This window comes from Pleuronectes platessa, chromosome 3 (genome assembly GCF_947347685.1).
Source record: "Pleuronectes platessa chromosome 3, fPlePla1.1, whole genome shotgun sequence".
Taxonomy (NCBI): domain Eukaryota; kingdom Metazoa; phylum Chordata; class Actinopteri; order Pleuronectiformes; family Pleuronectidae; genus Pleuronectes; species Pleuronectes platessa.
In genome coordinates this window covers 10735923-10760503 of record NC_070628.1, presented here as the reverse complement: position 1 = coordinate 10760503, position 24581 = coordinate 10735923, and the positions used below count along the sequence as shown (strand labels likewise).

At 39.1% G+C, this 24581-nt stretch overlaps 2 protein-coding genes across 2 annotated transcripts; both read right to left on the bottom strand.

The window, feature by feature from the left end:
* Window positions 1–3191: 3191 nt before the first annotated feature.
* LOC128436549 (polyunsaturated fatty acid lipoxygenase ALOX15B) lies at window positions 3192–10997 on the bottom strand. Its single transcript, XM_053418300.1, has 14 exons — window positions 10824–10997; window positions 10457–10658; window positions 9606–9687; window positions 9298–9420; window positions 9087–9190; window positions 7083–7249; window positions 6827–6967; window positions 6411–6614; window positions 6169–6255; window positions 5906–6075; window positions 5068–5189; window positions 4862–4962; window positions 4102–4269; window positions 3192–4001 (listed from the first exon to the last, which is right to left on the bottom strand). Exons 1-14 carry the CDS (start codon window positions 10974–10976, stop codon window positions 3819–3821), a joined length of 2007 nt encoding a protein of 668 aa, XP_053274275.1. The 5' UTR covers window positions 10977–10997; the 3' UTR covers window positions 3192–3818.
* Window positions 10998–12978: 1981 nt separating this feature from the next.
* On the bottom strand, window positions 12979–22474 carry LOC128436547 (polyunsaturated fatty acid lipoxygenase ALOX15B). The gene is made up of 17 exons (XM_053418297.1): window positions 22388–22474; window positions 21698–21749; window positions 20862–20999; window positions 20481–20657; window positions 20111–20315; window positions 19328–19409; window positions 18274–18396; window positions 18061–18164; window positions 17284–17447; window positions 17028–17168; window positions 16608–16811; window positions 16380–16466; window positions 16117–16286; window positions 14866–14987; window positions 14660–14760; window positions 13867–14034; window positions 12979–13765 (listed from the first exon to the last, which is right to left on the bottom strand). Exons 3-17 carry the CDS (start codon window positions 20922–20924, stop codon window positions 13586–13588), a joined length of 2091 nt encoding a protein of 696 aa, XP_053274272.1. The 5' UTR covers window positions 20925–20999; window positions 21698–21749; window positions 22388–22474; the 3' UTR covers window positions 12979–13585.
* Between the last annotated feature and the right edge of the window lie 2107 nt (window positions 22475–24581).

Here is a 24581-nt window from a genome sequence, read left to right as displayed (position 1 = left end):
CCAAACATGCAGGCAACAAATCTATAGAAATCATGTGATGATTTCATGTCAACATGGAGAAGAATATTCCACAACACAAAAAGCTCTTTTAAATGCAAAGGGAGGAAATACCCATTATTTGCCTGTCTTTCTTTCCAGTTCATGTTCAAAGAAAGGCTTGAAGAAATGGTAGAAAATGTAATCATCATGTTTATTATCATCATGCACAGAGGAACAAACAAAACAGTATTTCTGTAGAGTAAAGACTCAAAAGGAACCCTTTAATATAATGATGCCCCAAAAACTTTAAACCACTTTCCTTATGCAGAGACTGAGCCCAATGATCAAAGTGTCAAATCACTGTGTTTCTCTTTGTTTATGTCAACATCATGCTAAAGTACTGTTGCTGATTTATAAAATACAGTTCACAAACTTTCTTCTCTAATCTGTTTGTTTACTCATAAAAGGCAATATGCTTTATTTAGTGCAATTGACCAAAATTGGTAAATTTTCAGAATTAAATTTATGGAAAGAATAATTTTTCGATTCAGCATCAGAGATGATAACTATATCTGCATACAAGGCAGTATATGAAGGAGAAGTGCCAATTGAGGCAAATTAAAAGAATACGGCTGATTTTATTTGAATGTGTTGAATTATTTTTGTGGGAAGTTAAAGTGTGTAAAAAAACTTTTGTCGTAAATTCAGCTAATGGATCTTTCTAACATGGTTATAAACCATGATGACATGTTACCATCTTAGGTGTGTTGATTATGAAATTCTCAGGCTTTGTAAGTACTATTCCATATGTTTAGGTTAGTTCTCCCTCTTCTTGGAATTATCTTTGACTGCTAATGGATGGGTAAAGATTTAGCAGGCAGCTTCAAACTTAAGGTACCAAAACATGTCCATATTTAGGCAGAGACCCTATGTGCCACATCATTTTATCTATAGTTTTGTTGTCAAAAGATCCCCTATAAAAAGCCTTGCCTTGCAGAGGCATGGCAGACTTCACTATTTGGCCTGGGGGATTCCTCCGAGTTCTAGAGCTAGTCCTGACCTGTATTACTTTTGTGTAATAAACATTATTATACTTGTAAGTACAGAGTCTGCGGTGTACTTCCCTCAACATCAACAACTTCAACAACAACATCAACATCTCGGCTGCATAGAATATACCATAGAACTTGGCGTCACGAACTTGGTCGAGCTGTGTCTGCGGCATCTTCAGATGACTTCAACCACGGTTTGTATTTCTCACTAGACTGTTCTATGTGTGCTGGTCACACCGTTAAAGGACCTGTTTTTGGGGACATGTCTTGTTATGTCAGTGTTTGAAGTGAAGCTCCTTGCTACATTTTATTTGCGAAGTGCACGTCGCAATTAAAAGGGGGCAATATTATAGAAAAGGTATAACAGTGGAAAAAGGCAAAAAATAAGGTGAAGACAGTAGATAGTTTAGAATAGCTTAATTATTAAGATCAGGTGTGTTAAATGACTGTGCAGGATTAAGAAAAATGGTACCTCAATGTCTTAACAGTAAGACATGTGTGTATTAACCATGTGTTACAATTTGCTAAGGCATAGTCAGGGATTGAGTTAAAGAGAGAAATTGGGATAACCTGGATCCAAGGAATTTGAATAAATACATAAAAGTAAAGTGATAAAAGACAAAGTAATAAAAGAGGAAAATGATCAAGGACTAAGCCACAGAATCTGGATTGTGAAGCCCTCAGTGAAGGAGCTATATAGGATGGGCCCTGAAAACCTCACCAGAGGTCAGTTTTAATAACTGGAGATTGTAAAATAAAAAATTCGATTGACTGTTCCCACTCTGACATTTGTTGACGAACCGTGTCTGATGCAGCCTCTGCTGCTTGGATCTGGAAAATGTCGGTGTTTTTTTTGCGACCAAAAGTTCCTATATGGAGAAGAAGAAAATAGAGAAACTGTTCCCTTTCGCTGACACACTGCGAGCACTTCAAGTCCACAGATAAAAGGTTGTAGGACACATGCTTTGAGTTGACAAAGCATGACATTTAAAGATGCGTTTTCTGTATTTACACCATGGCCATGGAGCATTTGTGTGTGTGAAGGCTGGCAGGTACCCAACAACAAAACTGAAGAGAAAGTCGTTACAATCATTATTTCCATCACCACTGTAAATGAGATGAAGATCCACGTCCTTAATGGGGTCAAACCAAACGCGTTGATATAAACACAACCCCCCACTTGTTTTCCACAGCAACACAGACCCATGATATAAGAACAATAACCTAATCAGTGCAGGAAGTGACCTTGTCCATTTTCCAATTTCAGGATACCTTATCATATAGTAACACCAAAGTGAAAACATTTAAATCAGCCAATGTTCTTGCAACAAGGAAGGGGGCAGAGGCAATGGCCACTACAAATGCGTGTGCTCCCCTGCATCTCGGTGTTGGTGTGTTTTCACATACACATGCATACAAACATACATGAACCAACAGAGCACCCAACAAGAGAAGGAAATATCAAACATCTTTTCAGGTCATACAGAATGATCATGAAACACGAACAAGAAAAAGGTGTCTGATTGTGAGACAAAATTTCTCTCAGTGTTATAAATGTTCTGTCTTACATCATCTAGATATGTGAGGGACATCAAGCACGATTAACCCCTGTTTTTTTCTTGAAATTCTTCAAGATCAGTATTAAACCAGTAACCTACTACTGCATTGATTTGGCCCAACTAGTTTGTTTGAAATTATTCTTTAAAATCTTAATCCAGATGGACAGATTCATTAAAACATCCAAATCCTCACTTTCAGTAATACAAATTATGCAAGACTGGCATTTTAAATTATGTTGGGTCAACCAGTTTGAGTTGACAATAGTTTATAGAAAAAGGTTTTTTTCTCCCGTGATCGTCTCATCTGCTGTCGTAGGTCATAAAGAGGCAGCAATATTTAATATACTTCAAGTGAAGACCCACCCAACCCAATTATTTCATTGGTTGATTAATTGACCAGCACCAGGACTCTGAGAATAGATGGATGTTGATGACTAATGTCTTGCCTTGTGGCTTCTGCTTTTGGCTCCCCATCTTGGTACAGTGTACTGACGGTTGCTCAGAAATATGAGTGTAGAAATTCACAATGTAAAACTACACATTACAACCAAAGGATCAATCTGTGAAGATAAGAACAATGAAGAGAGACAATGTATCAAGATGTTGTTTTGTATCGTCTTTATTGAGGCTTTTGCTGTGATTAGTAAATAAGCCACATGAATTTGATATTCATATAAACCATCATGATATTTTTATTCCAAAAACACATTAAAGAACAGCTTAAAAGAAAGTTGTTTCCTTTTTTCAGTAACACTTCAAAAGGAAAACAGCAAATCAATTTTCCTTATTGCCCATTTCCATTGTTACTCACAAAAGTGACTTGATTAATTCAGCAATGAAGCTCACATGCAAACCTCAACACAGATGGTTTAATACATGATCTAGATTAACATCAGATTTATTAAATTTATGTCGAGTCAGAAAACAATACAAACAGCTTCACATCATGGATTATATATTGTATGCTATTATTATTAATATTATATTTTAATGTTTATTTCTTTGATATATTTCTGTTTAACCCTATCTCTATCAATTCTATTTCGGATGAGGAAAAGATTTAAAGCGAATTTTTCACCCAAGTTTGTAGTTTGATTGAAGAGTTGTATATAAATCAAATAGCAGCATATAGTAAGATTGAAAAGTACAGAATATAGAAGTTCTTTCCCTTTTTATTGATGTGACGCTGAAATAGGCCAGCAGCTGACGAGGTCACTCATTTTAGTGTTCAAATGGCAACACTATTTTCAAAGTTGGCTGGATCCAAGTACGTGTAGGGCACACTCAGATGGTCGTTACTCTTTACTTTGATTTTATAACTCAAATGGCGAAGTTCTCGCTGGAAGCGCTTTATCAGCTTGCAGGGAAAACCCTCAGTGAAATATTGCTCCGGGTACTTGCCAAGCCGGACCTGATGTTCAGTGAATATAAAAAAAAAAATGGTATAATAATATGATTTATATAATAATGGTATGATGTATATAATATTTCATGAAGTGTTGCATACTTACAAAGTCAGAAGACTCCTTGCTGAGCAACGACATGATGGACATGGCCTTAACTGTGGTGCTGATGTCAGGCAATGTCTGCATCATAATGTGGTCTTTTGTTCCCTTTGTTGTTGGCGGAGGACGCTGCAGGGAGGTGGGAGTGTTGGGCATCCAGGCACCATAGTCATACTACAATGAAGAAATGATAACTGGTTAATACTTTTTGAAGCAGTAGCACTGAGACTATATGAAAAATTAAAAGCAGTTTTCAGAATTGCTTGTGGCTTGGCTGTGGGGATATCAGTCGTTCCACTACTTAGTTCCAGAAATAAATATTTCAACTACTATTGGATGGATTGCTTTTTATACTTTGTAGTAACATTCATGGATCTTTCATGATCCCTTGACCTTTCCTTCAGCAGCACCATGATGTTTGGAGGTTTTGAGAGAAATGTCTCCAAACAATGCTCTGCTGGATTGCCAATGAATTTGGACGACACATTGTTGTTTCAGGATGAATTACAATTACTTTGGTGACTCTCTAGGTTTTCATATAACAATCTAAATTATTCTTATTTTTACTTTTTTGCTCAATACTTTTCATTATTTGTGCTAATTACCAAATGCTATGATCTGACCACTGACATTTTTCATTTTTGTTCAAGGTTGTTGTAACGGTCAGATATCCCAAATTTGACCAGAATTCATTCATCCATGTCCATCCACCATAACCACTCAACACCATTACAATTGATCATCCCAGTTCATTAAAAGGATTCACCTGTCCATTGTTCACAGCTGAGTGCTGGCATGAGCAGGTGAAGATCACCATGGTGACAAACTTGATCAGCTCAGCCACGGTGGAAAATTTCTGTGGAATTCCTGAGAACAGAGAATCAATTGCATTATTAAATGATGAACATGTCAAATGTTAAAATGACCAGACAAAGTGATCTATGATTCATGGATTTCTTTGGTATTTGGCACCTGTTTGTTCTTGAGAAAGAAATCCATGTTCAAAAATGTCCCGAATCCAGTCCTGCAGCTCAGAGTCCTTCAAAACCACGTCGTCAGTTTCGTAGTAGTAGCTGAGTACTCCTTTCACAAACCTTGGACAATTGTGGAAAAGTACTGTAAAACACATTCCTCTTTGAAATACACATTTTTATACACACTATAATTAGTATAGTGTGTAAAAACTCTGTAGTAAGAGGCTCTTTGGTAAGAATTTGATTTGCTGTCCCTTTTATAGATCATGTTAGCGACTGTTCAGATTTTTTGGAAGTTAGCATAATGTTTGAAGCGGTAGCAAGACAAAATATAATTATATAATTAACTTTCTTGTCAATATTTAGATTAGAAAATGTATTACTTCACTACAGCAAAGTGACTTAGCTTAGCATGAAAACTGGATGATCACATGATGTTGAGCATGATAACTTACTTTAAATGCAAATAGTCTTTTGGAATATAGTATCCTCAGTATTGCATTTGTCTATACAGTAAATTTGTTGACTCAAATTGACAGTATGCTGGCTAATGTCAGGTCAGAGTGATACTTCACAGCACTTTGAATATCATCAAATATATACAAAATGAACACTCGAATCCTATGTTTCTATTTTCAGGTTACATTCCTGTGAGGATTGGTGCTCTCTGTTAGCGGGGCAATCTCAATGACACAGATGTGTTGCCTTTGTGCTGGCCAGCTAATCTGTCCTCATTACCATCACTTCAGTTGAGGAAAGCATGTGATCCAGCAAATAATTACACCAGGTATTCCCAGCTTGTGAGATGGTGCAAAATGAAAAACTGTCTGTCATACTTGAAGATGATATCCCACAACTTAAGTCCATCATCCTTGTAGTAGTAGTTTGGTATGTCCCTAACCCCACGCTCCTCAATGTCGTCTGGTATACAGAGGGACTTGTAGGTCATTGAGGACAGTGATCTCTTCATGATTGTGAACATGGCCTCTCCCCCAGAGGCTGCAAACTAGGAAACAGTCAAATATTAAGGGAAAAGACATGAGAGAAACCAAATTGCTGTGTAATTAGAGGTCTTCAGAGCGTGGTGGTCTTTTTGTACCTCTCTGAATGCTCCTTTCTCAGAAATAAGTAAAAGTCGAGCCAAGATGTTGATGTGGAAAGTGTAGCGAGTGTGAGGTACAAGGAGCTGGGAGAAAGAGGACACTCTGTTATTAACATCATCGTTTGTCAAAAACTGAAATCTTATTGCCTCCTTCTCATTTAGCATTGGGAAATACTGGCACTTTATATAAAACAAAAATACACAATGGTTCTTTAACTTCGGTGGATAGATTATGTTACCTTGTACAGTGGATGTACCATGGGCACATTGCGCAGAAGTGACACTGCGAAAACTTCAGCCAGCAGGTGAGTGCGCAGCAGGTGAACGTTGAGTTGATGTTCTTGGAAATCTGCACTTCTCACAAAGATCTTGGCCATCAACCAGTCATACGCAGAGTCAGTGGGAAGAAAGATTGGATTGTCTTTTGCGGGGGTTTGCTTCAGCTACAGGACAAGATAGAGGGGCATGTTTAATTTAATCAATTTAATCCAACACAGACAGAAATAATTAATTCCAGCTGCTGCAGATGAAGTGTCCAATGTTGTGATTGAAGATATTTTTAGCAAGTTAGATGCTCCTGTATCCTTTTGAGCGATAGCTGCCTGGATCAATACTTATAGCTTGTGTAGAAGCCATGTTTGAGCGCTTATCTCACCTGAATAGCAATTGGCATCAACTTGTCCTCTCTTTTGTGGAGCAGGACGAGAGGGGCCATCAAGTACTGCTTCTTCCCATTGATGGTGTTTGGTTTCACTCCATCCAAACGTTTGTAGTCACAAAGGAATATGTTGCCTCTCTGTTTGAAATTATATTGATGTTGAGAAAATAATTGGACAATTGGGGTCAAAACATGGTTTTATCACAAAGAAAAATTAGATATGTAGTAATTTGCATTCAGTAACATACGTCACCTTTATTTCTTCCGTCAAGCTACCCTGACCATTGAGGAAGACCATGTGATCAGTGACAGGAAAGTTTTCTGGCAGTACTTTGCAGCGTCTGATCATTATGGGGTTGACACCATTTAGATACTGGTAGGCAAAGAATTCATCCTCCTGCCATTGTTCCTCAACATATTCTAGGAAAAAAACAGAACAATCTGTTACACAGACTATAGGAATTCCTTATTATCAGGCTACACCAGTAAGTCTTTACAGACTGTGCAGCTTGTCGCTGGCATGTTTTGATGTTCTTTGACAGATATACAATTCCTTCTCTGTCAACTTTTTTTCCAATAATAAACAAAGTAAATATGCTCATAAGAGATTTTGGCAGTTCCTCAGCCCTCACGGACAATGGACACTCTTTAGGATGGTAATGTAGGTATTTTGGCCAGAGAGGTTAGATGGTTTAAAAGAGGAGTTACAACCCAGAACAACAGCTAACAGTCATGATTTTGTTGAGTTGCAGCATCAAGCCGAATGGCAGATGCAGAGCGTAGTGGACAGGCTAGGGTGTAAGGTTTGACCATGTCCTGGATGTAGACGGGACCCGATCCATTCAAAGCACGGTATGCAAGTACTAGTTTCTTGAAACTGATGCGGGCAGCCACTGATAACCAGTGGAGGTAGCAGAAAAGAGTGGGTTATCTGGGTAGCTGTGGTAGGAGAAGCCATTTGATTGAATGACAGAGTCGAGAGAGTTGGTGTACAGAGAGAAGGGGAGAGGACCAAGAACAGAACCTTGAAGGACCCCAGTTGTGAGAGGACATGTCACAGAACCTCTCCAAGTTACCCGGTAAGTGCGGTCTTTGAGGTAGGATGAGAGCAGGGAGAGAGCAGAGCCTGAGACACTAAGATCCTGAAGCGAGGAAATAAGGATCTGGTGGTTCATCGTTTCAAATGCAGCAGAAAGCTCTAGAAGGATGAGGACAGAGGAAAGAGAGCGGCTGCTCCAGCAGTTGCTCAGAGGCAGTCTCAGTTGAGTGGCTTGCCTTGAAACCCGACTAGTGGGGATCAAGAAGGTTGTTCTGGTGAAGATAGGAGGAGAGTTTAATAAGGATAACACATTCTAATGCTTTGGAAAGAAAGGAGAGAAGAGAGACAGGTCTGTAGTTGTTTGCTTCAGACGGGTTGAGGGAAGGTTTCTCTAGAGGAGGGTTTACTCTTGCCTCCGAGAGTTAGGGAAACAGCCTGTTGACAAGGAAGTGTTAATGAGATGTGTGAGAAAAGAAAGAAATAGACTCAAGAATGTGAGAGGGGGTCAGGTGGTACGCGGGCAGAAGTTACCAGGGTTGGAACTTGATTGGAGACAGGATGGTGAAAGAGGAAAGAGAAGGGGATTAAGATGGAGATGAAGATGATGGAAAGGTAATTATAGAAGGTGGGTTGGAGAAAGGGGAACGCTTGTCATCTATCTTTTTTGTAAAAGGATTTCAAATAAACTTGGTCAAAGGGTGGAAGGAGGAGGGGGACTTGGGGGTCAAGGAGGTTGGAAAAGAAGAAGAAGATTTTTTTGGGGTTCGGAAATGAGGATTTTATTTTAGTTTAAACAGAGCTTTTGGCTGGAGAAATAGAGCCAGAGAAGGAGGAGAGGAGATATTAAGTGAACAAGTCAACAGGGTGTTTAGATTCCACCATTTCCTTTATGGTGCTCGCATAGTGGCTCTGTCGGCGAGCACTGAGTCAGACAACCACGGAGCTGAGGAGGACTAGTGCACCTGTCGTAAAGTAAGAGGACAACGAGAATCAAGAGAGGATGATAATGTAGAGAGGAGAGTGTCTGTGGCAGAGTAAGGGAGAAAGAGAAAGATGAAGGGAGTGGTGATAAAACAGATGAGGCCAGAGAGGAAGGGAAGAGGGAGTGATCATAGTATAATGGTGCACTGTTTAATTATCTGAATGAATACAGTTGACTTATTATTATAATGCAGACAATATCAATTATCCGATTCATCTATCATGATAGCACAGTACCTGATATTTCAGTCGTCTTGCAGCGAAACACCCGTTCAAACGAATCGATGTCATTCCATGGCTTGTTGCGTTTGTCCAGTCCTGTCAGGTGCAACTCAACCTTCCTAGAAAATGAAAAACAAGTAACTTTATTGTAAAGTATTTGGTAATTTGATAACAGGCAGCCTTATGGTTAATTAAAAGATATCTGTGGGAATTAGTATGACTTTACCCAATTAGTGCTGTCCAACCAAACTCTATATCCTTGGTGTAGGAGAACCTAACCTCAGGAGGCAGACAAAGAGGATTTTTTTCCTTAATGCAGTGAGGTAGTCCTTCTTTCAACTCTTGCCAGCTAGAGAAAACAGAGGGAAGTAACAAACTATTAAAAGTTTTAATTTAGAGTGTGCAAACATATGATTCCTGACCAGTATTCATTATTACATTTGGGCACTGCATGCTGTACTGTAATGCATTTAAAACATTTGTTTAGCTTTGAGGTATACAATGCTAATAATTTTACAAGCTCTTATCTCTTACCAGTAGTCCCTCTTTCGACCAATGAGCTCCTGCTCCCTGGCATACTTGGCAAGAGTGTGGGTTTCTTCAAAGGCTTTTACAGCTTAAAAGAGGAAGTAACATTTTTTTTAAACATAACAGGATGTTGGCAGGACTAAACTCTATCTTATGGCAGGTGCAGCTTCAGGGGCGGTGTTAAGGGAGCGGAGACTTGTAGTATAATATTCTGACTTTTTTAAAGTCTTATTTATTTTGGTTTTACAATGGAGTATGTATACATTACACAAAGGCAACAGAGGCAAAATTAAGAAATATTCTTTTAAAGAAATGGATAAGGATTGAGGAACATATTTACAAGAGAACAGTATACAAGAACTTTAAGTAATAGTCTGGTAATCTGGAAAATGTTAAATTGGAAAGACCGAAAATAATACATACGAGTCGGTTCACTTCCGTTGAATTGTCAACCACTTGTCAAAAAGGGTTTTAGGAACAAATTTTCCTTATTTGCATGTTTATAGCTTTATATATGTGAAATGAAATATGGGTGTGGTGGAAAAGTACATGTTTTGTTAGTTTACTTATTAACTGACCTCTCTCCGCTTTTAGAGTTCTTATTAATCGTCAGGTGACTTATTATGTTATTCTTAGTCTCAAACCTGCGCCGAGACAGAACCAGTCTGAATTGTCTCAGACAACAGCCTTAGTTCTCCTATATAAGGTGTTTGCATTTGTCTGTTCTCTATAAGCAGCCTGATATACCTATGGCCTCAAATTTAGAAAAGTCTTAGATCCATCACTGACCTTTGTTCTTCTTCTTCTGTTTTCAGTAAATAGCACACAGGATGTGGGACAAGCTAATTTTCACTAACCTTTTCCCTCTCTGAAGAGGTGCACCTCAAGGTCAGTGATCCAGCGGTGGACAGGAAAGCAGTATGTGTCTCCTTCAGGGGATCTCACCTCCACTTTAGAGGGGTACCAAGAGTTTTGGAAGAAGGGGAAATGCTGCTTGTCCAGCTCTATCAGGAACAATGTTCCAAGGGATTTGCGGCAGCTGACAGTGAAATGTGCAACCTGGGGTAATTACAGACACAGTTTGAAAACATTTATCCATGAGTTGGAGATGAAGAGGATTTGACAGAATAAAGCACAACATGATGGCCTTACAACTTGCCTGAAATGTAGTAAATGTAATAGTGTGCTATGAGTTTTAACTTGAGAATGATACTTAAAACGTACGTCTCCTTTGATGAGGGCCCGAGACCCTTTGACGCTATTGAGCCTGTTGCGTTTGCCCTCCCTTTCTGAGCCAACCAGCTTAATGTAGACATTGTTGGTGGTGCCGGCAAAAGCACAGTCGGTGGTGTAAACTGTTACTTCGTACTTGACCATTTTCGACCTAGAAAGTTGAAGAATCCTGGTAGGGACGGAATAACATTAATCACTCTGTCAGCAATGATAATGGTAACTGTCACTTAATGAGCTTGAGTGCATAGAATCAATTAAAAAAAAAAAGGTTATTATAATGACTCCTATTACATTTGTCTTTTCTTATTGATCTTTTGCAGTCAAATCTTTGCAGACTTAAATCACTTCAAAAAATCATCTCTCTTACCTTTGCTGAAGAGATTGAGGAGTTTCGTTGATGGTACTCAGCACTATCATTTCTTTTTATACATCCAGTTTAGTGGGTGTGACTTGTAAGTTCCAATAACTAACTTCCACAAGGCCACATGCCCCGGAAAAAGTAGGAACGTGAAACTATGACAGATTAAGGCAGCACTGAAATATGTTGTACTGTATATGAGGAAAGAGGAAGTAGATGGAGGAGATAACAGGCTGAAATATTTAACTGACTGATTTACATTAAGATATTTGATAAATCGTTCAACATGAGGAACATGAGTAAGAAATGTAAATGTTTGCTTTTTGGGACTTCTGTTATTAGATTATTTCCTGAACGGGGACCAGACAATGGCGTTAGGTAATTCTCTAAGATCAGCTTTCAAGGAAACAGGATTGGGTCAGTCCCTGTTTTTGTGGAAGAAACATGATGTCAGTGTTTTGAGCAAATACATTTAATTCTCTCATTCATTCATAGCCTTTACAAAATAATGTAGGAGTAATTCTGTCAATAATTAAAATGAGACTTTCCACAATGACGTGTGATGCCAGAACGGACTCTCAGATCAACCTGGGAGCATAGGTCAGGTAATATATTTTTTCCTTCCTTAAACTACCCCCAGACTGTTGGATGGACTTTCACTCAGTGTACTTACACAAATAGACATACAATGTCAGGAGGTTTTGTGTGTTCTCATACACACAAGCTGAGGTTTATTTTACTGGCTTTGAATTTTCTTTCTTTATCAAATGAACACAATCCAACAGGCCATTGCACTGAAAATAAGGTTGGCTGTAAACCTGTTCACTTCTCTTTGCTCGTCTTCCAAAACTTCCAAAACCTTATCAAATCTTCTGTGGATTCTGTTTCCACTGCAGAAAAAAAAAACTAGATGGAGTATTCTGAATCAATGAGAAGATTTAATAAAACATCCAAATCCTCACTGTCAGTAATAAAGACATACTGATTTATATATATATATATATATATATATCATTTAAACAATCCAATACATTTAAAGGAAATGTTGACTTCTACTTTATAACTTTAACTTTATAAAAAAAAAGAGAAAAAACATAACATCCCTCCATACTACTCGTGTGGTGTTATCCAAGTGTCCACATGTCCCGACATTCACATTCATTCCCTCTGACATACCATTGTGTGGCTATATCCGCTAGTTTAGCCACTTCCTGTGGAATTATAGGCTTAAAACATGGTGTAAATTACACTGTATCAAGACGAATACGAACATAGCCTATAGCCTAGCACGTCGTCAGGTTAGCTTCCCCTGCTTCTGTTTCCTCTCATTTCTGCCTTAACAGAGGCTTTTGACTGTTGTAAATCGCTGCTCTGACCTCGAAGGTAAGACGTCCCGAACAGACGTTGAAAATAGTTTATATAAGAAGCAACTTTTCTCCCTGATTGTCTCATCTGCTGTTGTAGATCATAAAGAGGCAGCAATATTTAAAGAAAACAGTTTCGTAATGAGTTAAAAACTCCTTGTGGGGGCTTCAAGTAAAAACCCACCCAGTCCTATTTTTTAATTGGTTTATTGATTGACCAGCATCCGAACTCTGAGAATAGATTGATGTTGATGACTAATGTCTTGCCTTGTGGCGTCTGCATTTGGGTCCCCATCTTAGTACAGTGTACTGACAGTCGCTCAGAAATATGAGTTTAGAAATTCACAATGTAAAACTACACATCACAACCAAAGGATCCATCTGTGAAGATAAGAACAATAAAAAGAGACAATGTATCAAGATGTTGTTTTGTATTGTTTGTATTGAGGCCTTTGCTGTGATTAGTAAATAAGCCACATGAATTTGATATTCACATAAACCATCATGATTGTTTTTATCCCTAAAACAGCTTGAAAGAAAGTTGTTTCCTTTTTTCAGTAACACTTCAAAAAGGAAAGAAATCAACAGTAAAGCAATTTTCATTTTTTCCCAATTACATTGTTTCTTACAAAAGTGACTTGATTAATTCAGAAATGAAGCTCTTTAAATGACTTCTTCACATGCAAACTTCACCACAGATGCTGTAACACACGTTCTAGATAATTATCAGATTTATGAATTTTTGTGTCGAAAAACAATAAAACAGGTTCACATCTTAGATTTTTATATTGTATGTTATTATTATTATTATTATTACATGCTAATGTTTAATTCTTTGATAAATTGCGGTATAACCCTATTTATATAAATTATATTTAGGATGAGGAGAAAGATATAAAACAGTATTATTTGACCAGAGTTTGTAGTTTGATTGAAGAGTTGATATAAGTCACAGAGCAGCATATAGTAAGATTTTTATTAATGTGACGCTGAAATAGGCCGACAGCTGACGAGGTTGCTCATTTTAGTGTTCAAATGGCAACACTATTTTCAAAGTTGGCTGGATCCAAGTACGTGTAGGGCAGTTTCAGATTGTCGTTTCTGGCTTTGATGGAAACACTCAACTTGTGAAGTTCTCGCTGGAAGCGCTTAATCAGCTTGCGGGGAAAACCCTCACTGAAATATTGCTCCGGGTACCGACCAAGCGGGACCTGATGTTCAGTGAATTTAAAAAAAGAAAATGGAATGATTATATGATTTAAGTAATAATGGTAAGATGTATATAATATTTCATGAAATCTTGCATACTTACAAAGTCAGAAGAGTCCTTGCTGAGCAGCCACATGGTGGACATGCCCTTAACTGTGGTGCTGATGTTAGGCAAAGTCTGCATCATAATGTCTTCTTTTTTTCCCTTTGTTGTTGGTGGAGGACGCTGCAGGGAGGTGGGAGTGTTGGGCATCCAGGCACCATGGTCATACTACAATGAAGAAATGACAACTGGTTAAAACTTTTTGAAGCAGTAGCACTGAGACCATATGAAAAATTAAAAGCAGTTTTCAGGTACGCTTGTGGCTTGTCTGTGGGGACATCAGTCTCTTGATCAGTCGTTCCAATACTTAGTTCCAGATATAAATATGTCAACTACTATTGGATGGATTGCTATTATACTCTGTTGTAACATTCAAGGACCCAAGAGGATAACCACTCATCACTTTCGTGATCCCTTGACCTTTTCCTCCAGCAGCACCATAAAGTCTGGTGGTTTTGAGAAAAAATGTCTCCAAACAATGCTCTGCTGGATTGCCAATGAATTTGGACGAGAGATTATTGTTTCAGGATGAATTACAGTTACTTTGGTGACCCTCCATGTTTTCATATAACAATTGAAATTTTTGCTTATTTAAATTTTTTGGCTCAATACTGATTATTTAGGCTTATTACCAAATAATATGATCTAAACACTATCATTTTTTGTTTTTGTTCAAGGTTGTTGTAAAGGTCTGATATAAACTATTTTGCCAGAATTCATTCATCCATGTCCACCCACCTTAACCACTCAACACCATTACAATTGATCATCCCAGTTTATTAAAAGGATTCACCTGTCCACTGTTCACAGCTGAGTGCTGGCATGAGCAGGTGAAGATCACCATGGTGACAAACTTGATCAGCTCAGCCACGGTGGAGAATTTCTGTGGAATTCCTGAGAACAGAGAATCAATTGGATTATTAAACGATGAACATGTCTAATGTTAAAATGACCAGACAAAGTGATCTATGATTCATGGTATTTTTGGGTATTTGGCACCTGTTTGTTCTTGAGAAAGGAATCCATGTTCAAAAATGTCTCGAATCCAGTCCTGCAGCTCAGAGTCCTTCACAACCATATCGTCAGTCTTGTAGTAGTAGCTGAGTACTCCCTCCACAAACCTTGGACAAATGTGGAAAACTACTGTAAAACATATTCCTCCTTGAAATACACATTTTTATTCCGTACTTTCGTTATTATAGTGTGTTTGAAAATGTGTAGTAAGAGGCTCTTTGTTGAGATAATTTGATTGCCATCCCTTAAATAGATAATGTTAGCGACTGTGTTTATTCATGGGAGGTTAGCATGATGCTTGAAAAGGTAACCAGACAAAATATACTTATTATCTTTCTTGCCAATATTTAGATGAGAAAATGTATTAATTGTGGTTCTACAGCAAAGTGACTTAGCTTAGCATGAAAACTGGATGCAGGGGGAAACACAATGGACAACTTATAAAAATGAACATGTTGCCTCTGTTTTGTTCAGACACAAGCAGATGTGGTTTTGAGGGAATTACACCAGGTCGCAGCCCATCAGGAATTCTTTCACGACGAATAATCCTCTGGCAGCAACAAACAATATTTTCAGGCTTTCGTTGTAGACAGCGGACATTTGGACCAAGAATCCATCCAACATTCGACAAACACTGTTTACAGTCCGTCTAGTTTTTTATTATCACCAGAGTCAAACGTTTCTCCATAAAAAACACAGACAGTGAAACTTTTTGGGGGTTTTAGGTCGATACCACATTTTGGTTGATCTACAGTGAATATAGCTAATGGGAATAATTTTAGATAATAAACTGTAGGTAAAAAAAGGGTGGAGACATGATCACATGATGTTGAGCATGATCACTAACATACAATATGTATAGTACCCTCAGTATTGTTCTTTTCTATGAAGTAAATTTGTTGACTCATACAGTATACTGGCTAATACAGCTGCAGTGAAGTATAGATAATGTCAGATCAGAGAGATACTTCACAGCACTTTGAATAACATCGAATATAATTTACCCGCAAATCATTTATTTGTATTTTCAGGTTACATTCCTTTGAGGGTGCTCTCTGTTAGCAGCTTAATCTCATCGACACAGATGTGTTGCCTTTTTGCTGGCCAGTTAATCTGTCCTCATTACCATCACTTCCGTGGAGGAAAGCATGTGATCCAGCAAATAATTTAACTAGGTATTACAAACAGTTTTTTGCTGCTTGTGAGATAATGCAAAATGCAAAATGTCTGTCATACCTGAAGATGATATCCCAAAGCCTGAGTCCATCATCCTTGTAGTAGTAGTTTGGTATGTTCCCAACCCCACGCTCCTCAATGTCGTCTGGTATACAGAGGGACTTGTAGGTCATTGAGGACAGTGATCTCCTCATGATTGTGAACATGGCCTCTCCCCCAGAGGCTGCAAACTAGGAAACAGTCAAATATGAAGGGAAAAGACAAGATATAAACCAAACTGCTGTGTAATTGTAGGTCTTCAGAGCATAGTGGTCTTTTTGTACCTGTGTGAATACTCCTTTCTCAGAAATTAGACCAAGTCGAGCCAAGATGTTGATTTGCAGAGTGTAGCGAGTGTGAGGTACAAGGAGCTGGGGGAAAGAGGACACTCTGTTATTAAAAACATCGTTTGTTAAAAACTGAAATCTCAATTTAGCATTTTGAAATACTGGCACTTTATATAGTCACAAATACACAATGGTTCTTTAACTTCGGTGGATAGATTATTTTACGTTGTACAGTGGGTGCACCATGGGCACATTGCGCAGAAGTGACACTGCGAAAACTTCAGCCAGCAGGTGAGTGCGCAGCAGGTGAACGTTGAGTTGATGTTCTTGGAAATCTGCACTTCTCACAAAGATCTTGGCCATCAACCAGTCATACGCAGAGTCAGTGGGAAGAAAGATTGGATTGTCTTCTGCAGGGGTTTGCTTCAGCTACAGGACAAGATAGAGGGGCATAATTAATAGGATCAATTTAATCCAACACAGACAGAAATAATTAATTCATGCTGCTGCAGATGAAGTTTCCATTGTATTGCTTGAAGACATTTTAGAAAATTAGATGCTTCTCTATCCTTTGAGTGATGGCTGCCTGGATCAATACCGAAACTTAAAGCTTGTGTATGAGTCATGTTTGAGCGCTTATCTCACCTGAATAGCAATTGGCATGAACTTGTCCCCCCTGTTGTGGAGCAGGACGAGGGGGGCCATCAAGTACTGCTTCTTCCCATTGATGGTGTTTGGTTTCACTCCATCCAAACGCTTGTAGTCACAAAGGAATATGTTGCCTCTCTGTTTGAAATTATATTGAGGTTGAAAAAGTCCTCGGACAATTGGGGTCAAAACAAGTTTTTATCACAAAGATAAATTAGATGTGAAGAAATTTGCAGTTTGTAAGAGACGTCACCTTCATTTCTCTCTTCAAGCCACCCTGATAAAAGAAGACCATGTCATCAGTGACAGGAAAGTTTTCTGGCAGTCCTTTGCAGCATCTGATCATTATGGGGTTGACACCGTTCAGATACTGCCAGGCAAAGAAAGCATCCTCCTGCCATTGTTCCTGGACATATTCTAGGGAAAAAAAATTGTTACACAGACTATTGTAATTCCTTATTATCAGGCTCCATCAGTTAGTCTTTACAGACTGTGCAGCTTGTCACTGTCATGTTTTGATGTTTCTTTGACGCATATACATTTCCTATTCTATCATCTTTTTCTAGAAATAATAAACAAAGTAAAGATGCTAATAGAGAAATAGCCAGTTCCTCAGCCCTCAAGGACAAGGGACACTCTTTAGTATGGTAATGTACGTATTTTGGCCAGAGAAGACGGATGGTTTAAAAGAGGAGCGATAGAAGCCATCTTTGTCAACCTGGGAAAAAAAATGACTCTACAGAGGAGGTGGTTTAAGACCCCAACCAGCGACCAACAATGCTCTCTCCCCACACAGCTCAACACCTATCCACACCCCACCCCCTTTGACCCTAATGACTCACAAAACAGCAGGGTGGGTCTACAATTTACAGGTAACTTGACTCAGATGACCCAACGACACACAAACTGGTGGGGATTTCAACCACCAGATGGTAGTATAATGGTGGTACAGATAGTTCAATGGTGCACTGTTAATTATTTGAATGAATACAGTTGAATGTATACTATTATGCATACAGTATTACAGTACCTGACATGTCAGTCGTCCTGTAGGTGAACACCCGATCAACCGCATCGATGTCAGTCCATGGCTCATGTCGTTTTTCTAGTCCTTTCAGGTGCAGCTCAACCTGACTAGAAAATCAAAAACAAAGTATCTTTATTGTTAAGTATTTGGTCCTTTGATAAACAGGCAGCTTAAGGGTTAATTAATACATATCTGTTGAAAATTTGAGGACTTTACCCAATTGCTGCAGTCCAAAAAAACTCAGTATCCTTGGTGTATGAGAACCTAACCTCAGGAGGCAGACAAAGAGGGCTTTTCCCCTTAATGCAGTGAGGTAGTCCTTCTTTCCACTCTTCCCAGCTAGAGAAAACAGAGGGGAGCAACAAACTATTAACAGTCTAAATTTAGAGTGTGAAAGCATTTAATACTAGCCTGGATGCCAGACGAACTTAGCCCTGCCCACAACATTTTTGGCCGGGCAGTTCGGTCTGGAGTCGCTCCGTTGAGGAAAAATTATGCCCGACCGGGCCAATCAGATTGTCAGGGTGGGCTTTATACGATGATTGACAGATGATCAACGGTAACGTAATCAACCACGTCATCAAAGTGCCCTTGGGTTGAATTCGTTTTCAACAAACATGCCTGCCGCTGGCGAGCTGAGATGTGTAGATGCTGCCATTGAGTCTGTTTTAGAAGACATCGACAGCGCATTCATTTTGAAAGAGGAACACAGAACGTGGAGGCGACGCCAAAACACCGCGCTAATCCCTATCGCCCCGGCGCTTGGCTGTTCACAACGGACACTGAAGCGACGCTGAACCGCCGGGCAGCGCTAATAATATCACCCGTTGATCCAGTAGATCGCTGCACGGCTTTGTGCCAGTCACACCGGAGGCTGAAGCACCGCGCTGCGCCAAGGCTGCCTCGCGGTGCTTCAGCCTCCGGTGTGACCGGCACAAAGTTTTAACATGGGAGTGGATGGGAGCCAGCTGTTATTTAAGGCTTGGCGCTGCGCTGAAGCGTCCGGTGTGAACCCGGGTTAGTAAATAACTCACAATGCGTTGCTTAGCATACGTCACATACTATGTTGCTCTGATTGGTTGTAGGTCTATCCAATTGAGCGAAGAGAAATTTTACTTCCTGGTCAGTTGAAACACGCCCCATAATCACAGCCCAATGGAGCGGTCTCAGACTCACATTCTGACTAGAATTGTGAGTCTGACAACGTCAGGCTAATTTAATACTTGACCAGTATTACATTTTTATTCCCAAAAAGGCTCTGATCTCTTACCAGTAATCTTTCTTTCGACCAATGAGCTCCTGCTCCCTGGCGTACCTGGCAAGAGTGTTGGGTTCTTCAAAGGTTTTCACAGCTTAAAAGAGGAAGCGCGACAAGGTAAAACATTTTTTGAAACATAACAGGATTGAGGAACATATAATCACAGTAGAACAAACAGTATACAAGAATGTAAATTAAAAGTTTACATTAGGTAAAATTAAAATTGGAAAGAGGGAAAAGAAAACATACGAGTCAGTTCACTTCTGTTGAATTGTCAACCACAAGAAGTGTGTTTTTAGGAAGACTTTTCATTATTTGCATGTTTATATCAAAAGCTTTCTAGGTAAAATAAAATGTGGTGCTTGACTCAGATTTCCCCACAATTTAAGTAAAAAAGTAAACTAGCAATAAAGAGGTTGGGTGTTGCATCCTTTGATATGAAGTCAATCATTAGAGACCAGAAGAAGTGAAGTTTGGGACATAATTAATGGACAAGTGTACCTCTCTCCTGTCCACTCTTATCACATAAGGCGGAGGGTCTTAATTTTTTGAGTAGTCAAGCTGTTGTCACTTATAAACATTACCTTTTTTTTTTTTTTCTCAAAGCTTCGAAATATAGTCAAGGATGTATGGCTTTGCTCAAGGCAATACAGGTAACAGTTAAATTAAATTGTCCCTCTATGGCCACCAATTTAGAAAAAATCTTGGATCCATCACTGGCTTGCCGTACCTTTGTTCTTCTTCTGTTATCAGTAAATAGCACACAAGATGTAGGACAAGCTAATTTTCACAAACCTTTTCCCTCTCTGAAGCGATTCACCTCACGGTCAGTGATCCAGCGGTGGACAGGAAAGCAGTATGTGTCTCCTTCAGGGGATCTCACCTCTACTTTAGAGGGGTACCAAGAGTCTTGGAAGAATGGAAGGAAATCCTGCTTGTCCAGCTCTATCAGGAACAATGTTCCAAGGGATTTGGGGCAGCTGACAGTGAAATGTGCAACCTGAGGTAATGACAGACACAGTTTGAAAACCTGTATCAATAAGTTGGAGATAAAGAGGATTTGACATAATAAAGCACAACATGATGGCCTTACAACTTGCCTGAAATGTAATAAATGTAATAGTGTGCTATGAGTTTTAAATTAAGAGGGATACTCCAAACTTACGTCTCCTTTGAATAGGGCTAGAGACCCTATGATGCTAAAAAGCCAGCTGCGATTGCTCTCCCCTTCTGAGCCAACCAGTTTAATGTAGACATTGTTGAAGGTGGCGGCAAAGGCGCAGTTGGTGGTGTAAACTGTTACTTCATAATTCTCCATTTTCACCCTGGAAAGTTGAAGAATCTTCGGAGGGACGGAATAACATGAATCACTCTCCGTCAGCAATGATAATGTTAAAGTCACTAAATCAGCTTGAGTGCATAGAACCAATTAGAATAAAAAAGGTTATTATAATGACTCCTATTACATTTGTCTTTATCTTATTGATCTTTTGCAGTCAAATCATTGCAGACTTGAATCATTTAAAAAAAAAATCATCTCTCTTACCTTTGCTGAAGAGATTGAGGAGGTTTGTTGATTGGACTCACCACTATCATCTCTTTTATACATCCAGTTTAGTGGGTGTGATCCGTCACAAACTCTCACAAGATAACGTGCACCAGGAAGAAACACAGGAATGGGAAACTATGACAGAATAAGGGTGCACTTAAAAATGTTAGAGATATGAGGAAGGAGGAAGGAGATGGAGGCTGAAATATTTTTATCTGACCGATAAACACTAAGACATTTTAGAAAGACTGAAACATGAGTCAAATGAGTAAAAAAATCGATTATTCGCTTTTTGGGACTTCTGTTATCGGACTCTATCCTGAACATGGACCAGACAATGGCATTAAGCAATTCTGTGAAAGCAGCTTTCATAGAAACACGATTGGGTCAGTCCCTGTTCTATCCGGAATTCCACTCAATGTACTTACACAAAAAGACACAATTAATTACAGACTACAAGAAATTAGCAAAATAAAAATAGCTAATATGTGCATATAGAGGTAACCTGTATAATACAGCAGTGCAATGGAAAAGAAGGATGGACAAAAAACATCTTAATAATGATATGCTGATATGGTGTAGTTGTGACCAGAGGACAATAGTGAAGAGTCTGAAAACTTTGACCACAATCATTAATTAAAACAACTCCATGAGTTGTAAAGACCCGTTAGGTCAGGAGGTGTTTGTGTGTTCTCATACACACAAGCTGAAGTTTATTTAAATGGCCTTGATTGTCTTTCTTTATCGGATGAATACAATCCAATACAATTGCACTGAAAGTAAGGTTGGCTGTAAACCTTGTAACAATGCCCTGCAGTTACTTCTCTTTGCACCTCATCCAAAACTTCCAAATCCTTATCAACTCTTCTGCGGATTCTGTTTCCACTGTAGAAAAAAACAAGAAAAAAATAGCAGATTAAATAAAGCATCGTAATCCCCACTGTCAGTAATAAACATATAATTGTGCAAAAGTCAGATTTGAGTTGAGCAGAATTGTATATTGCATTCAGACTTCTGAAATGTATTTAGTTTGCCCAGTGTCAAAGTTTGTATGAGAACTTTTTTCAAATGAGCTTTAGACCATCGTAGTAAAAGGAAAATATGGAAAGTCCCTGTGGTTAAAAGATATTCTTAATAAACACCATGTCTATAGTCAGAGAGAGTCAGAGTTATGTTTACACAGCCACCATATTTTCCAGCAGCACAGGGTCCATGAATGTGTATGTGTGTATTGAACTTATGTTGATGTTACGTGTCAAAGTTAAACTGGAAATAATACTCAGAAAGAGATAGACAAAAGAAAACTGTGTAGTAAGATTTATTTATCATTGTCCAATCACAATTAACATTAGATAATAGCGATGCATCTGTTATAAATGGACAGCCAAATCCTGGCGTGAGCAAAAGAAAATCCCAATATAGGGACAAAATGGTTGACTTGGCCGCTTCTCTTTGAGATGCTACCTGCCACAGCAGTACGGCACATCAGCATGAAATAAGTAGAAACATGAAGGAGGCCTCACCATCCCCTACATAGAAGTCTCAGGCTGTGAGTGTTGGGGTTTGAGTCAAAGTTCCTGCTGCCTGACTTAGTTCTTTCATTTTGTGGAGTTTGTTGTGCTGCTTGTCACTTAGGGACTTTCCATATAGTCTCTTTCCTGCTAGAGAGGTGAGGGAAGGGAAAGTAGCCCAGTCAGACCTGTCTACCAACTACATTTTAAAACAACCCGCAGAACTTGGCCCACTATCCACCTGAGTTGCTTTAATATGTAAAACACAACACTTCCTGGTCACTGACACGACTTTATGACTCCTGCTGTAGCACACAGACATTAACAGCCCAAGATATTAGTGATTTGATAAAAGACAATGATGTTAACCTTGTATCGAAACCAGGAATATTCTGGGAACAGTGGGTGAAGCTATTCATCAACCTCAATCAGCAGCCGCTTTCCATGGTAGGAAGAGCAGGCCACATGGAATTTAAAATCCTAAGAAATTGACAAAGACAAGTTGAGAGAGGCTGTGTGTTCAGTTTCAGTTGCACAGCCTGTGGATGCAGTTAAAATAGCAAATACAATTTGGCTACCATCCATTTGTTTGCACCTGAACAAGTAGATCAGAGCAACTTTAGTAATATATCTATTGTGACATTACATACATGATATCTAAATGTTTGTTGAGGTCTTGCAAAGATGGCACCAAATCACATTGAAGAAGCACATGGACGTGGCTCTGGGATGAGGACATTTAGGCTCAAAACATGGTGTAAATGACACCGTTTTGTATGGAGGACCATACATGACATAAGTAAAAATAAATAAATGTATAAATAAATACAGAAATAAATAAATAAATAAAAAAGGAAATAAATAAATTAATACAGAAATAAATAAATAAATATGTTAATACCAAAAGAAATGTCAAAATAAATGTCTTAAATATATTTGCACATTTATTTATTCCCTGATACATTTCCTTTTCATTTGCAGTGTCCTTATGCTAATGAGAAAGGCGGGCCTAACCGCAGTCTCGAGCAGGATTGGTCACAAGAGTGTAATGATCCAGCCCCACGTCTGCCTCTCAATGCTGACTGGTGTCCAGTAGCTGTTTGCAGCGTTGAGCCAGTTCACACTTAAAATGAACTAGTTCAAGTTCAGAGGGTTAGTTAAGGTTATTTTTTATTGGGATGATTTAGGTGTCGGTAGTCCTGACTGTGAGCGTCACGTGTTGTACTGAGCACAAGGAGCGAGCCGAGAGGAGAAGGAGGAAACAGAAACTCCAGCTCGGTACAAACCACCTGCAGCTTCTGATCAGATGTGACCAGAGAAACTCTGTGTTTCCACTGTTCCGCTGTTTCATGGTGAAGAGCTCAAGTCTCAGTCACTGCCCGTGTCTCTGAGCGAGTGTGTGACGGAGCGCAGGGGCTGTGTGTGTGTGTGTAGCTCAGTTGACCAATCCTGCTCGAGACTGAGGTTAGGCCCGCCTTTCTCATTAGCATAAGGACACTGAAATGTGGAAATAAATAAAAGTTGGAATAAAAGTGGAAATAAATAAATAAATGTGGAAATAAGTTTAAGACATTGATTTATTTAATTCTGCATTTATTTCCACATTTATTTATTTATTTCCACATTTATTCCAACTTATTTTTCGATTTCAGTGTCCTTATGCTAATGAGAAAGGCGGGCCTAACCTCAGTCTCGAGCAGGATTGGTCAACTGAGCTACACACACAGCCCCTGCGCTGCTCCACACACTCGCTCAGAGACACGGGCAGTGACTGAGACTTAAACTCTTCACCGTGAAACAGCCAGTTAGTGACTTTGTAGAACAGTGGAAACAGTGAAAACACAGAGTTTCTCTGTTCACATCTGCTCAGAGATCAGCTGCTTCATGATCAGAGCAGAAGCTGCAGGTGGTTTGTAACGAGCTGGAGTTTCTGTTTCCTCCTCCTCCTCTCGGCTCGCTCCTTGTGCTCAGTACAACACGAGACGTGACGCTCACAGTCAGGACTACTGACAGCTAAATCATCCCAATAAAAAATAACCTTAACTAACCCTCTGAACTTGAACTAGTTCATTTTAAGTGTGAACTGGCTCAACGCTGCAAACAGCTACTGGACACCAGCATTGAGAGGCAGAAGTAGTAGGGCTGGATCATTACACTCCTGTGACCAATCCTGCATGAGACTGCGGTTAGGCCCGCCTTTCTCATT

Bases quoted from the DNA above. Each gene is read 5' to 3' on its own strand.
- LOC128436549 (XM_053418300.1), bottom strand. From the start codon at position 10,976: ATGGTCAAGTACGAAGTAACAGTTTACACCACCGACTGTGCTTTTGCC. The intron at 6,968-7,082 runs GTGACGTATGTT...AATTTCAAACAG, and splicing joins GCTTGACGGAAGAAATAAAG to AGAGGCAACATATTCCTTTG. The intron at 6,256-6,410 runs GTAACATAATCT...TCTTTCTCCCAG, and splicing joins TGGTACATCCACTGTACAAG to CTCCTTGTACCTCACACTCG.
- LOC128436547 (XM_053418297.1), bottom strand. From the start codon at position 20,924: ATGTATAAAAGAGATGATAGTGGTGAGTCCAATCAACAAACCTCCTCA. The intron at 20,316-20,480 runs GTAAGTTTGGAG...TCATTACCTCAG, and splicing joins TAGCCCTATTCAAAGGAGAC to GTTGCACATTTCACTGTCAG. The intron at 14,761-14,865 runs GTGCCAAATACC...CTCTGTTCTCAG, and splicing joins CCTTTCTCAAGAACAAACAG to GAATTCCACAGAAATTCTCC.